Source organism: Falco peregrinus, chromosome 7 (assembly GCF_023634155.1).
Source record: "Falco peregrinus isolate bFalPer1 chromosome 7, bFalPer1.pri, whole genome shotgun sequence".
NCBI lineage: Eukaryota > Metazoa > Chordata > Aves > Falconiformes > Falconidae > Falco > Falco peregrinus.
The window spans coordinates 46,540,519-46,556,233 of NC_073727.1; the positions used below are offsets into that span (position 1 = coordinate 46,540,519).

The window sequence follows — 15,715 nt, forward strand, 5'->3', positions numbered from 1 at the left end:
AGTCTCCATTTTGTTACTATATTGCCTCAGCTTGATCAAGTATGTTGAATTCAGAACAGTAATGTCTCATAGAATAACAATGCCTTTTTCACTCACTCCCTATGTAAAAACCTGACTTTGTTAGTTTGGTGTGGCAGGGACCACTGAACTTCTGGAGACAATAACCTCACCTATTTTGCAAACTGTGAGAAAACATGGAGGAACACTCACCTATATATGTTTCTGTGAAGATATGCAAGTTTTTGAGTGTGTATGTATCCTGACAGATTTGGTTTTGGGTTTTTTTAGTTTTCCTATACAACTAATAAAATTCTAATAAAATTCATAGTTCTCACGACCCACTATTAGGGGAGGGCTGGAGGAGGGAAATAAATACAAAATTACTACATTCATGTAATTCACTCTCCTGCCTTGGAAAGGTAAAACTGGGATCAGGATGGGAAATAACCGTCGTAAACAATGGTCCTATTGTTACCAAAATCTCAGAATAAAGAACTTATCAACACCAATGTGATGCAGATAAGCAGACACTTCTTTATTAACGGCCGGGTGCACGAGTGAGTCCTCTCACGATCAGCGCACACCAAGTTTCAAAATCATACACCTTATATAGGACTTACTTAATATTAATTAAGTATTCACACATAAACATAGTATTTCCTGAAAATCATTAACATACTCTCCTCCCATATCCAATTCTGTGCAGTAAAGTTAGAAAGGTCTGGAAATGGGTCTGGGGTATTATTCGGGGAGGTGGTACATGAGTCAGTGGTCGCGATGCCCCCTGCCGGAATTACCTTTTACCTACATTCACTGTTTCTTGGCAGGTAGCTTAAGAGTTGCTTCATTCGACTCTCCCCCAGTTCCCATTAATTCTACATTCTGACATCTCAATACATTCTCCTAGGCTACACGTAAACACTGTATCCAATCATGCATTGAAACACGAAACTGTTATCTAAGTTCTAAGCATTCCTACTAGGTGATTCTGACCAATTCCTTTGGCCTTGGTATGGGGCTGTACAGAGGATTTCATAGTAGCTGTCGGTTGCTATGCAAACGCAAATTCCACTAGAATATTTCTTATAACTCTATATTCCTATTAAAATCAAAAGTGGTTAATTCTAACTAATAGCAGATATGTAACACTATCAGAGCAGGTCTTCCATTGAAAACCTATTTTCATATTTAAAAAAATAAATCTCATTTAAGGGTTTAAGCAACTCGACAGAAATGATTCAGTTGAGATCAATGCAAAGAGAGACACTGTTTCTGATATAAATGGGATACAAATGATTTAAGTATTTAAACATCAGCTGCACCACCACAAATTGCTGTGGTTTAAAAACTAAATACATATATATACACATATTAATATTGACAAAGAACATCTATCTACTTGACGTATCCAATTATGCCAATTGCATTCTATAACAAATTGAAACTCAGTTAAAAGATACTGAATAAATAATGAACTAAAGCTTCAAAATTTTCTAAAAATGTTCACATTCTTAATATTTGACAAAGGCAGTCACAGTTATGCAAATTAGAACAATCTCAATAAATTTTACAAGATGCTCTTACCTATAGACTGTGGAGAATCCATATAAGGGTTGTATTTTGCATAGTGGCAACGGTCTGTAGCCAGCATTACTTCAAATACCTTGTCTGATTTGATGATTCCATTTTCTATAAATAAGCAAATAAATACATAAAATTTCAGGCATTTTTTCTCTTCTGCAATGCAAGAGCATGTGAAATACATGAATATATTCCTAATATTGTGAGAAATCATGCCACCTTACCCTCTAACACTCTAACCCTTATCATACAAGAATTAAGCTGTGGTCCACAGATCAAACAATGCTTAAGCCAGTGAACTTTGAACAAGACTTTCCCAGCAGTTACAGATGCTTTTCTGAAACAGTAGAGACCATTTGCAAAGATCTATCTCCTTGAAAAACCTCAGCTTCACACACACCTTTGATATTCCTGAAAACATTCAGCAAGAAACTGATATTACTCTACACAGCAAACAAGACACACTTCATATTTCTAAAAGGCTATGTAACTATTGAAAAATATACAAAAACAGGTGAAGCTGCAGCATCCTTGCTCAGTATTTTATTTTCAAGATTGTTCCTTTTTTGTGTTGGCAAAAGAAAAACACTTTTGTAAAGAAACTCCTACAGAAGTGGGGCACACTGAGGCCAAAAAGCTTTTATATCCAAATGCTTTGAATCTTTGTTCACTTTTCAAAATAAAGTGTCAGAAGCACTGTGCAGCGCAGCCATTTTTCCTTGCAATTTTATTGAAGTTTTAACATTGATAATTCTTTTTTTAGAGTTCTGAAGAGACATCTATGATTAACAGAAAACTTTAGAAAAACAAGATGTTAATTAGTCACTTGTATTAAAGGACACAGTATAAGCTACAAAGAACTGAATTTTCAACAATGGATTGCTTCATTGAACTACTTTAAACAAGGAAGATTTATTTGGAAAATTATACTTGGGAAAAAAAAGATAATTTCAGGTCCTTTAAAATCTAATCCAAAATGCAGTATCACAAAAATCAGATTAAGGAGCTCTTGTAAGATAGTCCTAAGTGAAGTTGTACCAGTGTTTTTTTTTAAATTAATACCAACACTAACACATGTGCCCAGGCCTGAGCTAACTCCTGTAGAGGCTTCCCTGACTGTTTACAGTACCAATCATAGGATTTTCTTTTGTTTTTTTCTTGTCTGCTACCTGTATCCAGGATTTAATTATCCTATATAACTAGGCTTGAGTTCAGAGAGCAAAATAACCCCCCAAGTCATTTCGCTTTTTGGTCTGAAGACAAAGTATGAAATAGAACTGCAATAGGAATTTTACTACCAAATTATTAAGGAAAAGAACAATTCTTTAAAAAAATTAATAATTTTTTTTTAGAATTATTTCCATAACTTCTAAGTCCCAGAAAAAGCTCCCCTCACAGACTATACACATTACATATATCCTGCGCTTTGACTCTTAGAAATGTATACTACAGTTCCAGTTAGAGGAAACTCCTCATTTCAATGCAAGTTTTTTAATCTGAGACAGCAGACTTTCACAGGAGTTTCTAAATTTATTCATTGAGCAAAATTTTATCCCAAAAGAAAAGCAAACAAACAAATCAATCCACTAATACACTGGCACTGACAATATAAGATAGTAAGGAAAACAAAACTAATTTTCCCCTGACTACTTGGCATAGAAACAAAACAAATAAAAAATATCAAAATTTTACTGTTAGATTCTTACTAGGTATCACCAAGAAGTTAGTATCTCTAAAAGAAATGTAGTTTAAGAAAAAAAAAAAAAGAATAAGCGAAGTTAATTATAACAGGAGTGAAGAGGTAAAGGTTCTGGGGGGCTGAAGAGAGGTCAAAAAGCAGCAGCTGAGAAGCACTCAGGAAAGATCTAAAATAGCAATTTATTCCTTGAGATTCTGTATTGTGCAGATAGATGCATACCTTCTAGAAGCTATAGGTAGCCATCCACCCTTTCCTTTTATGCCTTGGGGGAAAAAAACATGCGGTGAATGCAAAGGTCAAGCTTCCAGCTTGAAAGAGCAACTGCAGGGCCCTGTGGTAAGGCAGAGAACATCCTCGGTACTGCTGTAACCACAAGCTTCTTCCAAACCTCTGGGCTACACATAATCCATTTCCCCTTTTTAGAGAACTCCATGCCTGCCACCTCTCTCATCTACTCCTGTCATCAAAACAGTATTAAGCAAATTTACCTCTGAACATCTACAAATCTTATTCTGCCTCCATTCTATTATTTTACTTATAGATTTTACCCTTCTTCCCCCAACTTTTTTAATCACAGTATAAGAACTCTATGGCAGAGATCATCTGTGGAAGTCTGTGCAAAACTAAACACAAAAACTGTGTTCCACGCAAAGCATGTATAACCAACTGTAATGCTTACACTGACGGGCAAGTGACCAACAAAAATTGAAAACAGTAGCTACTAACGTTCTACAAATTCTGAGCATTCAGGACGCTCTCATTCAGCAAACACTCATGAGTTTTGCCGACTATTGGATCGTCTTTGATTAGTATCATCTTTTTCACCAGTAAATAGAAGTTAATCAAGTTACCCATACTCAAGAGTCCCCAGCAGAAACAGTGGTAAAAGCTACATCTCATGTCTGAGCCATGTACTTCAATTACTGAGTAATGCTCCCTCTTCATAAAAAAATCCCCCTCTCAGCTATGAATGTGGAATTACAGAGCATCACATTACCCCCCATAGATTAAGTCTGCTTTACAAATATGCTTATTATACAATGGAGACAACTGCAAATTTTAGGTGGGAATTCACAAAAGCAATTAAGCCCTAAACAGTAAAGTCGATATTGACTTTGTAGTAATTTTTGCTGTGCTGGTAACAAAAAGAATTTTTTTTAGTCTCATGGTTGAATATAGAGAAACACAGCAACTGCAAGGTACTGAACTCCAATGGAAGTCATTTCCTTCCTGCAGCAGTCCGTCCCAAGATGACCAGCATCCAGGACCTTAATTCTGTCTGAAACAAATCTCTATCAAATTCTGAATTAAGTTCAAAAAACAAGTATATCCCCCTAAAAAAGCCAATAAGAGTTTATATTGCAAAGACGACATTCTAATTTCATGCCAAAAAACCAAGACAATCAACAGTAAATTATTAATAAAATGTCAGTGCAAAACATTTTCTATATCTTAAAAGGAAGCTATATATTGCAGTAAAATATTTCACAATTAAATATATATAGGTTGATTATCCTTCTCAATGGTAACATGATTAGAAGACTCTCCTTGAACAGACCGCAGAGTTTCAAGACTGATAATACTGCAAACAAATCAGATACCAAATTATAAAGTGTTTACATGCAAAGGCTCATATACAAACACACTAGCTAACAGCTTAAAATAAAAATTAAGCTCTTTAATAAGAGTTATATGTGCACAACTCCTAAGCTTCAAAGGGCTGAAGGCAAAAAGTAACCACTTAAGAGTGGAGCACAGCCTGCAGAGTTCAAGAGTTACTCTGTGGAGAGACTGCGCCAATGACAACTTGACATAATTGGAGCATGTTTTGAAAACTCACTCTGGTCTGCCTCTTTTCCACAAATAACACCAGGAAAACAGGAAAAGAGCTCACAGAGCAGTCCTTGGATTTGAAGGTAGAAATATAGTGCTGTTGAGTGTAACCTGGGAAACTGGACAACTGGCTGTCAGAAGAAGGAAAAAAAAAGAGCAGAGGTATGTAGAATTGCAACAAATAAACCACCTATCTTTTTATTTAGCAACAAATGCATTCCTGAAGGGCTTATCTTTTGTTGATCAAACACGTTTCTAACCAAACCATAAAATACTAGCAGTCAACATCTACATCAGCACTAGCTTCCAGATCAGAAAAAGGATGTCTCATTGCCACATGATAAAAACCAGTACACAAGCTTACTTTATAAACAGCTACTCAAACACCTCCTGTTGCTGGCTTTACATAAACAAAACACTCACGCACATCCCAAAACCATTTACTGTGGGGCTATATCAGCATCCACATAGTTTAGTTTCTGCTCGGATTACTTTCTCCATAACCACTTCACTTATGAAAATGACCTTTCAGCAAAACTAATATTTTTAAATCATACAGAGGTCTTAAAGCATGATGCAAAACGCATACAGCTCTATACTATAAAAGATGAAATCAAGTAGATTAGTATTACTCAAGTGACAAAAAACAGTTTCCAGATGACTCCACCCGACCCACACAAACCAGACAGCAACATTCAAGAGGAAAGGGGGCTGTAACAGAAACACGTCTTTATTTTTCAAGCAATGTGAAGTTAGTTGGTGATATTTTTAAGGTTGGGGTTTTTTTATGTGGGGAAAGGAAGAAAAAAAGATGGGAAAGCAATTCAGTTAATAGAATTTTCTTTAAGTAACAAGCATAGGAAGATTTCAGTGTAAACCATGAACACAAAGAAAGCACTTTGAACAAGAAGTGATGGATCAGCATCCCAACATCCAACAAAGGACGCTGACCCCAAAACACACAAAGCTCTTTGTGCTAAAGAAACTGAAAGTAGGTGTTTGCAAACAAGTGTTTTTTAAGTCGCTCACACATACAAACCTCTAACTCTTAAATTATCAGCAAAGTGCATCTGCCTCAAACACTCAGCTGCATGTCTGTTACCACTATGATTTGGGTTCATAGTAATACATTATTCAAAGGGAATGTTGCATACAGCTAACTGGAAGGAATCAGTTGAGATTCTGTTGTTCAGAGACACAACAACAGAAAGGCTGTGGGAAGTAAGCATCCATAAGAACTAACCTTAGAGTCCAGAAATTAAACACAATGCTCAAATCCCACAAAAATCCCAAAGAGGCAGAAATTAAAAATAGAATAAAAATTCAAAAAAATAATTAGCATCCAAATGCTACTCAGAACACGCCAAGGTAAAACTACATGGGAACCAAGAGCTAGGTTCAACACAACAAACTAGTATACAGCCTCAGGATTCAGTTAAATACAAATTTACCCTCTAAAATTTCACTTCTACTTTATGGGAGTACGCCTTCCCTATTTAGTAACTATCACCTTCAAAAACAACCTGTCCATTTTGGTATAATGGATAAGAGCTCTCTACTAATTTTCATGGATCTGAAAGTCTGCAGATAACCGATTTAGACATATTTAGTCACAGTTGTATTGCTCCCTCATACTGTAGGCCAATGTTGCAAAGTTGGTATCAACCATTTTCTTCTCCGGGGGTGGAGAAAGGCATGCTAGCTCTTTGCTCATAGTCCTACAGCACATATCTTCATCACAAAAGCTGTCCATAATGTACTCACATTTATCAAAATGGTTACGTTGATTTCATCTAAATCTGTATCAGCAGCTGAATGAAGAAACTTTTGGGAGTACATGAAAGAAGAAAGTGACTTTAAGGTTGGATTCAGCATCCAAGAACCCAGAACTGCACTTTCCAATAAACTTCAAAGCCTGCATGCAGATGAGGGGGACTTGACCTCTGAGCACACCTTAATCCCTCTACATTTGAGAGGGCTCAGCTTCGCTTACCAATCACATGGAATGCCAAAAGTGAAGAGTTCAAAACAAAGTGGCAAGAGCCATCAGTAATAACTAAAAATAACCAAAAACTGTTGCAGAGGTTAAGGCAAACTTAGCTGGATAGGACAGACACATAAGGAACTCTCTTCACAGTAAGGCCTGAGGCAAAACTACTTCTACAGCTTTAGCAGGTCTTTAGAGAAGGGCACCTTACTGAGCAGGTAACATGCAACTGCTTTGCTATGTTTTCAGAAAAACCAATGCTGTCAAGACCAGCAGCCAGACCACATGGACACACTGTTATTATGAAAGCGATTTCATTAAAACAAGCACTAGTACTATACAAAAGCTAAGGAAGATGAGAGGACCAGCAAAACATGACCCCAACTCTTAGGACAAAATGACAGAAAGCTGTCATACCAGCAGAAAATAAGGAAGAATTTCTAAAGTTATATTTGTCTGACCATCTCTTTTGATATTTTGACAGTGACAGCATTTAAAACTATTTTGTGCTCAAGTCCAATGTTGCAGTAGTCAGGTTCTGAAGTCTTGAAATAAACTCATAAGTCAACTAGTCCAGGAGAGATGTCATTCCAAAAAATGTACTGGTCTCAAACTGTGAGTTTCCTCCGTTTTTGACAGAATTTGGAAATGTCAAACAAAATTTAAAACATTAATAAAATTAACCTCACCTTGTAACCTTTTTATGATAATACTTTTTAAAGTAAAAAATTTTCTGAAGACCAACAAACGACTCTCAGGTGTTAGATCCACAGAAATAATCATTCGAAACACAAACATGCATTTCTTTCCAACCTTACTAATAGCTCTTAGTGAGCCCTTGATACTGCATCAGGATGAAAGAAACAGTATCATTAAAAGAAAAACTTAAGAGTTATATTGAAACCAAAACACATGAGATTCCCCCTTTTTAACATGCCCACAAGCAATGGTAATCACCTATAAGGGACAGATTTGCAAAATTACTGCCATTTTATTATGGATTACTACCAGGAAAAAAAAAAATAGGTAGCATTATTCCATTAAAACGGGGGGGAGGGGGGGAAAGTATCTTCAATCAGTCAAAAGAACTAAACATTTTTAAATTAAAATGACTGATTATAAAGTGGTGTGATACAAATAAACAGCCAAAACCATGCTCTCTTCTTCCTGGATGACTGAGGATTTGGACTTTGCTGCACTGAATTTTGGGGTTATTGGGGAAAAGAATGGGTATGCTTAACACTACACTGACACCTTGGTCTAACATTAAGGGGGGGGAGCGGGGAAGCCAACAACATATTTCTTGAAGAACCACCAGTTAAGAACACAATTATAATTTAGACACAGATAAAACGTGATGAAAGTTTTTGAAATTATTTTTCCTTTCTGATAGTATTTCTTATTTTCTGGGATGTTGTCTTGACTTAAAGGCCTGCCTCTTAGAAAGTCAAGGGTGTAGAAATTCCTTCAAAACATTTCACTGCATTGGGAAATCAGTATAAAATACTTAAATCACTAAAACTCTTTTAGGCAATTATTCTAATTACTTGCTAACAAAAAATTCTCTATGCTCCAATAAAACAGAATCACAGTTTTCAACTCTATGCCACCTGAGATATTATCTAAAATTTCTTAAATTTAGTTATTCTTAAACTAACATATCATGGATATGTTAATTTTGAATTTAAAAAAATAGTTCCATTTTCAACTGTTTCATTACCTGGCTCATTGCTCATTGTTACAGTGGTTAGTCACTGAAGCCTCAATACAACATTGAAAGAAAGTATGTTCATTGAACACACACAACAGGCAGTGTACCTGCTTGTATAGTGGAGGTATTACATTTGGGTTAAGTGGTTTGTATTGGTCTAATTTTCCATTGCTATTTCCCTTCTTCATGTTCATCCAAGTTACATTACTCCTCCTTGAGCAAAATTAGACAGATGTAGAAGAGATTTGGATAAGACAAAGGAAATGACATGGTGGGGGTGGGGTGGAAAACACCCAAAACCAAATGTTTAGCTCTTGCTCAACCTAGCTTAGGCTTAGCAATGCCATATTCAATGCCTTCACATCCATGGCAGTTCCCAAAGAGACTGGTCCTCAGCAATGAGAAACCTGCAACAAAGGTGCAGATTCATTGTAGATAAGCCTTCACCATGATGAAACGTCATTTTTAACCATTTAACTTCTAAATAATAAAACACTTGGAGAAATATCTTCAGTATTTCTAGTAAGAGAATTTGCAAAGCCTGACAACATTTGAGTATATATTGATTTGAAACACCATTCACACTGAAAAATTAGGAAACTGGTCTCAAGGAAGGCATGAAGTTCTATGGAATTTGTGGTATCTCATAAATTACAGTTGCTAACTTTTGTGATACAAGTTTATTAGATGAGGAAAAGAAAAAGAATGTAGCAGGAAACAAGCCCACAAATGGTTAACAACGTCATGCAGCACTTAGCCACAGTCAAGTTAATTCACCTTCCCTTTCACCTGGAATTGTGGATTCAAAAGCCTGTATAGGTAGTTACAACACCATTGGCACAACAAGATCAGACAAATAAGCAAAGAAAGATCATCATACAGCAGCACACCATATTGGCTGGAGGTGAGAAAGAGAGGTGTGATAAGGAAACAATTTTAATTAACTGATAGATTGTGAATTGAACCCAATTTTTCAGTTCTGCAGGTGGGGAAGAAAAGCTGAAAGATGTCAGCATGTAAAGTAACAGGACTTGGCAAGAGCCCAAGTATGAAAGAGAGAAGGAGATCAAAATGACCCAATAGCAAGGTGAGAGAATAGTGGATAACTGAAGATACAGAGAAGTAAAAAAAAAAATTAAAAAAAAAATGCAGATTTAGAATCCAAATATCTTTCATCACACAAGATAACAGCAAACAAGTCACCAATTACTCATTTTTTTCTTGCTTTCTAAGCATCCCTGTACAGTAGGTTCACAACAAAATGAAACTCCAGTAAGAGTTTTGTATTTAGACACAGTCAATTATTTGTTTAGCATGATTTCTAACCCTACAGTAACCTGCATTTAGACAGGTTCCTAGAAGTGTCATCTGCTAAAAGACCTTAATTTAAATATTTTTAAGAGGAAAATTTGCTCAGGTTTGAAGGCACATGTTCAATTCTTTTCAGTGAGGAAGAAGCAGAGATTGAAGTAACTACTCTGTAAAGGTGAAAAAACATTTTTTTAAACAGCTCACTGGAAGAATCGAACATTCAGAGAAAAAGATGGCTTTTTTTAAATGAGAAGTAGTTTCAAGAATCACTGGAAAACAAAGCAGCTGAACACCTCACAGAAACAGCACATTCAAGGACAGTGTTTTTGTTATGAAGAGTGCATTTTAAGCAAGTTTATCTTGTGTATGCCACAAATTGTGCATCTATGATGCTTCAAATTAACAGTGCAAGAACATGTTTACAATGTAACAAGAAGTTAAAAATCAAAACAAGTAGAAGTCACACAAGGTTCTGTAATCACTTGTCTCTAAGTACGCACTAAAAAAAATACTCTGAGTTCCTGGCCCTTCTTCATTAGTTTGTCCCTTTTAAGCAAATATAAGGCTTGTAAAGAATGCTTGCCTAAATCTGCATGCAAATACATGAGAGCACTGGAGCATCGTTACCATTAAAGAAAAGTTAATTCTATAGTTAAGGCAACAGTGAAATGAACAATAAGCATATGTTAATATAGTTTCATGAAATTGGAGCACTTCATTGCCACAAAATAGAAGCATTAGTAACTGTCAATACCAACTTATAATGAAGAATATTCTTTACAGCTGTTTTAAAGAAAAAAAATAAGCAGCCTACAGAGTCTTCCATTAATGTTTTTATTTGGAAACAAAACCAGTTTAAGAAGTTCCCATTCCCCCCAGCCCACTTATACCCATAACGAAGTTCACTGCTTCTCTAACCATAATAGTACAAGAGCTTACAGCTATGGAGGAGTTTAAATTTTAGTGTTTCACAAGGGGAGTAATGAGAAAGCTACCCAGTCTGACACCACAGCCTACACCACAAGCAGTTCTATAAGCACAATGAAGAGAAGACTTCTGGCGTAAAGGCAGGAGCAAGAACCTCTCAGCCAGGCTTTGCTGCTGAAGAAAACGTACTGTCTCACTACAACCTGTATTTTTTTCCTTTATTTGAAGTCTAAATTACACACTCAGTAGCTAAGTAACACACAAGAGAAACACTCGGACAACATCAAATTAACCTCATCTACCTTGTGTTCCTAATTCTAGCATAAAAATGCTAGAAATGTTATGCTGCTTAGCTAGTTATAGAGGGGAAAAAAGTTAAATATACCGAAGTATTTACTACCCAACAGGAATTCCCTAGAACATTTTAGTCTTTCTGTAACCAACGTTTAAGTTTGTTTCTAAAGCTGGGATATATAATTCTCTCAGATATGTTTTTAACAAAGTATCATCGTACCCATAGAGCTTCTTACTTAAAAGTTACGGTCTTAATCCTGCAACTGCTCTGCACTGATAAACCCCCTACACCATCACTAGAGTCCCACAGAGGTCAACACCACAATCTTACTGCAAGATCAAAAGCCTCTGTGCATCCACAACATTTTATTTCCAATCCACTATTTAACATCCCTTAAAATACTCTGGCATAAGCATACAAAACAGAGGAGAAAATTGCATAATTTTCCAGGTAATTATTATCGCTGCATATTTTGTCATTACAGTATTAAACTCTTCTGGTTTACCTTCCTCTTCCTGTACTACTGTTGTTGTGTACTAACTATAATGTTTTTTAGTTTTTTCATAATTATTAATATTTGAGAAGCCCTAAACAGTTTCCATGTGTTGAAAAAGACTGTCATTGTTTTCTTCAACAAAGAAATTAGTTTTGCCTTCAGGTTCTCAGAGGCATAGACAATTCTGGCAGTAATCACTTTCTGGATGTATTTTGGAGCTTGACATTCATTTTTACATGTGAAAGTTTTTCCCTGCTGTGTAAGGGAACAGAATTTCCATAAAACAATATTTCTAGATGTTACAGTTGCAAAACAAAAAAATGCACCGCAACTCTCATAACTGGAGGTTATTATCTATTTGTTAAACAGTTTTTACAATGAAACTGAAAGTCATTTTGGCATATATTGCTCTACTGGTTGGAAGAGTTCTCAAAAGAGCAACATAAGAAAATACTGGGAGACCACAGAAGCAGAGGATCTAACATAAGCAAACTAGAGAAAACAAGAAACATTATTCTCCTACATCTTCAAAATAACCAGGAGGCCAAACAGGTGAAGCTGCCCGCGGCCTTGCAGCATCACTAAAATAGGAGACAACTGCCGTAACACAGGCTCCAAACCGACAACCTTTTGTGTCTAGGACACGGACTTGAGGAGAGGAAGGGAAAAACCAGGAATACAGAAAAAAAGGACACTGAAAACGTATCTAACACGGGTTAATCCCCGGCTACTATGAAAAATGGAAGCTCCGAAAAGAGACGGTGTTACCTTATCACCCCGTTCGCTCAGCCTGGATCACATGCAAACGACCCCGCAGGCTTCAGGCTGTACCGAAGAGCACCAAGCGCGGAGCACCCGCCCAGCACCTTCCGCATTCAGCACGGGGACAGCACAAACCCTCGGTAAGGACAGGGGACGCCACGTCCCCGGCAGCCACGGCAAAGCTCGGCGGCAGCACGAACCCGTAACCGCGACAGCCGCGCTCCCCGCCCCGCGCCCCCACCGCTTCGGGGCCGACGCCGAGCGCCCCCCGGCCCCACGCGCGGGCTCCGCCACGCGCCCCTCCCGCCCGACAAGCGCGGCCCGGGCCGCTTCAGCGCGGTCCCCGCACCCGGGCAGCTCCCGCCGCCTGCAGCCGGGGCCCGAAAGCCCCGGGGACGGCCGCTGCGCGCCCGCCGGCACCGCTGTCCCCCCGCCAGCCCCGCGAGGGGTCCCGGGGCGCCGCTCCCCGCCGCCCGGCGGCCGCGCTGACCCGGCAGCGGCGGGCAGGCGAAGCCAGAGGGACGCCGAGCCCGGTGCGTGCGGAGGACACGGGCCCCGCGGAGCTGCCGCCGCGGCCCCGCCTCGGCTCGCACAAGAGCGTTACGGGCAGACAGGGACGCGGCGGCGGGAACGGGGCCGAGGGGGGTGGCGGCGGGCTGACAACAGCCACGGCCGCAGCACGGCGCTTCCCCTTCGGGACCGCCATCGGCGCCGCCCCTCCCGCCGCATCTCCTCCCGCAACAACAGCCCGGGCCCGCCCTGCGCCAGCGGCCGCCGCCCTCCGCCCGGCTGCGGGACGGCGGCGGCGCTCACCGCGCCCTCCCGGGAGGGACCCGGACGGACACCCAGACACACACCCCCCGGCCGGGCGCCGCCTTCGCCTCCTCCCCCCGCCGGCGCTGCTCCTTGACAGTTGGCGGCTGGGCGGGCGCCGCGGGAACGCAAAGTGCGTACGGCCGAGCGGCCGGTAACGGGCCCGCCGCGGCTGAGGCGAGAGGGGCCCCGCCCGCCCGCGCCCCCGCCCCGCACTCACTGCGGAGGTTGTGGATGAGCTCCGAGTGGCTGGCGCCTCCCGACTTCCAGGCCATGGCTAGACACACTCTGCGGAGCAGGTACAGAGCCGCCTTCAGCGCCGCGACTGCGCACAGCAGCTTCCCCAGGAAGGACACAACCTCCAGCGCCGACACAGGCGCCGCCTCCTCGCCGCCTCCTCCTCCCCCCGCCGCCGCCGCCGCTGCGGCTGCCGCGCGCCCGCCGAGGGGAGGGGCCACGCGCCCACCGTCCCGCGCGCCCGACATTCTCCGGCCGCCGCCGCCGCTCCGCCGGCCCGCGCTCGCCCCCGCGCATGCGCGCCCATTGCCCCCGGGCCGCGCGTGGGGACATCTCCGGGCGTGAGGGGGGGCGGGCGTGGGTTGCTCCGCTGCCGCCCGTCAGGGGCCGGTCCCCTCCCGCCCCGCCGATGTGCGGAAGCTGCGGGCAGAGGGAGGCCGGGCCGCCCCTCTCCTGCTCCAGCAGTCCGCGCGGGGCCGCGGTACCACCGCGAGTGCCCGGTCACGCAGGGGCGTGCTTGCTGCCTGCCCCAAGCCCCGGTGCCGGTAGCACCCTCCCGCCCTGGACGGGGGCCTGAGCCCGCCCCTCCCCACGGCCGCAGCCCGCGGCGCCAGTCAGGCGGGCTCCGCCGCAGCGCCCCGTTCGCGGGTCTGATCGCACGGGCAGGGCGGCGGGACAGGCCGGGCCTGTGGGCGCGCGTTTGTGAGCTTAGGAGCTGCGTTAATGAATGAGCTAGCGAAACGGCACGTCCGTATTCCCCCGCCACGGCTTTGGCCGCTCCCGTACGATGTGCCGGCACACGCCGTGTACCCAGGCAGGGCGCCGGTGAGGACGGCGGTCGCCGGCCCAGGCCTGCCGCTTACGGCGGCGGCGCCGCCAGACCCTCGCAGCGGCCCAGCGCGCGCGCCCCGCCGCCCTTGCGACGGAGCCAATTACCGCCGTCCCGCGGCGCGGTGTTTTGCATGGGGCGCGCCTATTGGCGGCGCCCAGCCCGCGCGGGCCAGGCCTACGTGTTGGAGGCTGCCATTGGCCAGCTGGCGCGGGCGGCCCTCCGCCCCTTGCCCTGGCGGCGCGGTAGCTGCCCCCGAGGCGGCGGTGACGGCGGGGAGGCGGGGGGAGGGGGGGGGCTGCCGGGGGCGGGGGTGGTGTGACCGAACGCAACACAAAAGACAGGGAGGGATGCAAGGTCGTGAGAGCTGGCACCTGTGTGTATGGCTAAACGCTGCCAGGGTGCGATCTACTAGTGCGATGCTGTTGTCGGAGAAAGTTACAAACTAGAATTCCTTTTAAAAGGTGACCTGGTCACAAAATCAGTAGCTCGGAATTTCATAAATGCCAGACTGGTGCTTCCGATGTGGCCTTCACTCTGTGCCAGCGTAGGCACGCGATGAAGTAGGAATCTTAAGGGAAGCCTAGCACCGCCGGTTCCTCCCGCAGCCGGTAGCACAGTGCCGAAAACCACAGAATGCATTCCCTACGGTCACGTTGGATTCCTGGGGACTCCTAAACTCCTTAATAATTAATTTTGCCACCCATATGAATTTACCACCGGTTATTTGTATGTGTTTCTATTGCTTTTAAGGGAAAGCTAATTCCGTTGTTGCAGCTCCTTTCGGGGTACCTGCCGCCAGTGCAGTCAGTTTTGCATTTGTGCCCCCTCCTGGTCCCTGTGTAGGAGCTGCCGCACGCCCCGCACCGCAATTCCACAGCCCTTCCGCTCCTAACCAAGGGCAATCGCATAGGCTGGGCATCGTCTCGGTACCAGACAGCACGGTTCTCGGTTCTTTGCTTTGGAAACATGAGAACAGAGGTACGTAACTACGCATAGGTAGGCCCTATCAACAGTACATTGTATACACCTTAGAGAAAAACAGGTATCATCCAGCGCATATAATTTCAAATACTATATTCTTAAAAGCATTCCTGATACAAAGATACACGCAGCCTAACATACCACCGTGGGAGACACAGATAACATTGTCTTCTGTGCCAGAACCCACCCTGGCACAGATGAGCCTGTTCCAGCTCCACACAACACATACACTCCATCCCTTCATTGCTGC

At 42.7% G+C, this 15,715-nt stretch overlaps 1 protein-coding gene across 2 annotated transcripts in view; it reads right to left on the reverse strand.

Annotated features, from left to right (window-relative positions):
- PCMT1 (protein-L-isoaspartate (D-aspartate) O-methyltransferase) overlaps window positions 1-13,908 on the reverse strand; it is a 36,128-nt gene extending 22,220 nt beyond the window's left edge. The window contains exons 1-2 of one of the 2 annotated variants that reach the window (XM_055810892.1): window positions 13,636-13,908; window positions 1,585-1,689 (exon numbers count right to left, since the gene is read on the reverse strand). In XM_055810892.1, coding sequence (XP_055666867.1) covers window positions 1,585-1,689; window positions 13,636-13,900 — 370 coding nt within the window. In that variant the 5' untranslated portion in view covers window positions 13,901-13,908. The remainder of the gene's footprint in view (window positions 1-1,584; window positions 1,690-13,635) is intronic. The other variant, XM_055810893.1, reaches the window with a different exon arrangement.
- Window positions 13,909-15,715: the final 1,807 nt, after the last annotated feature.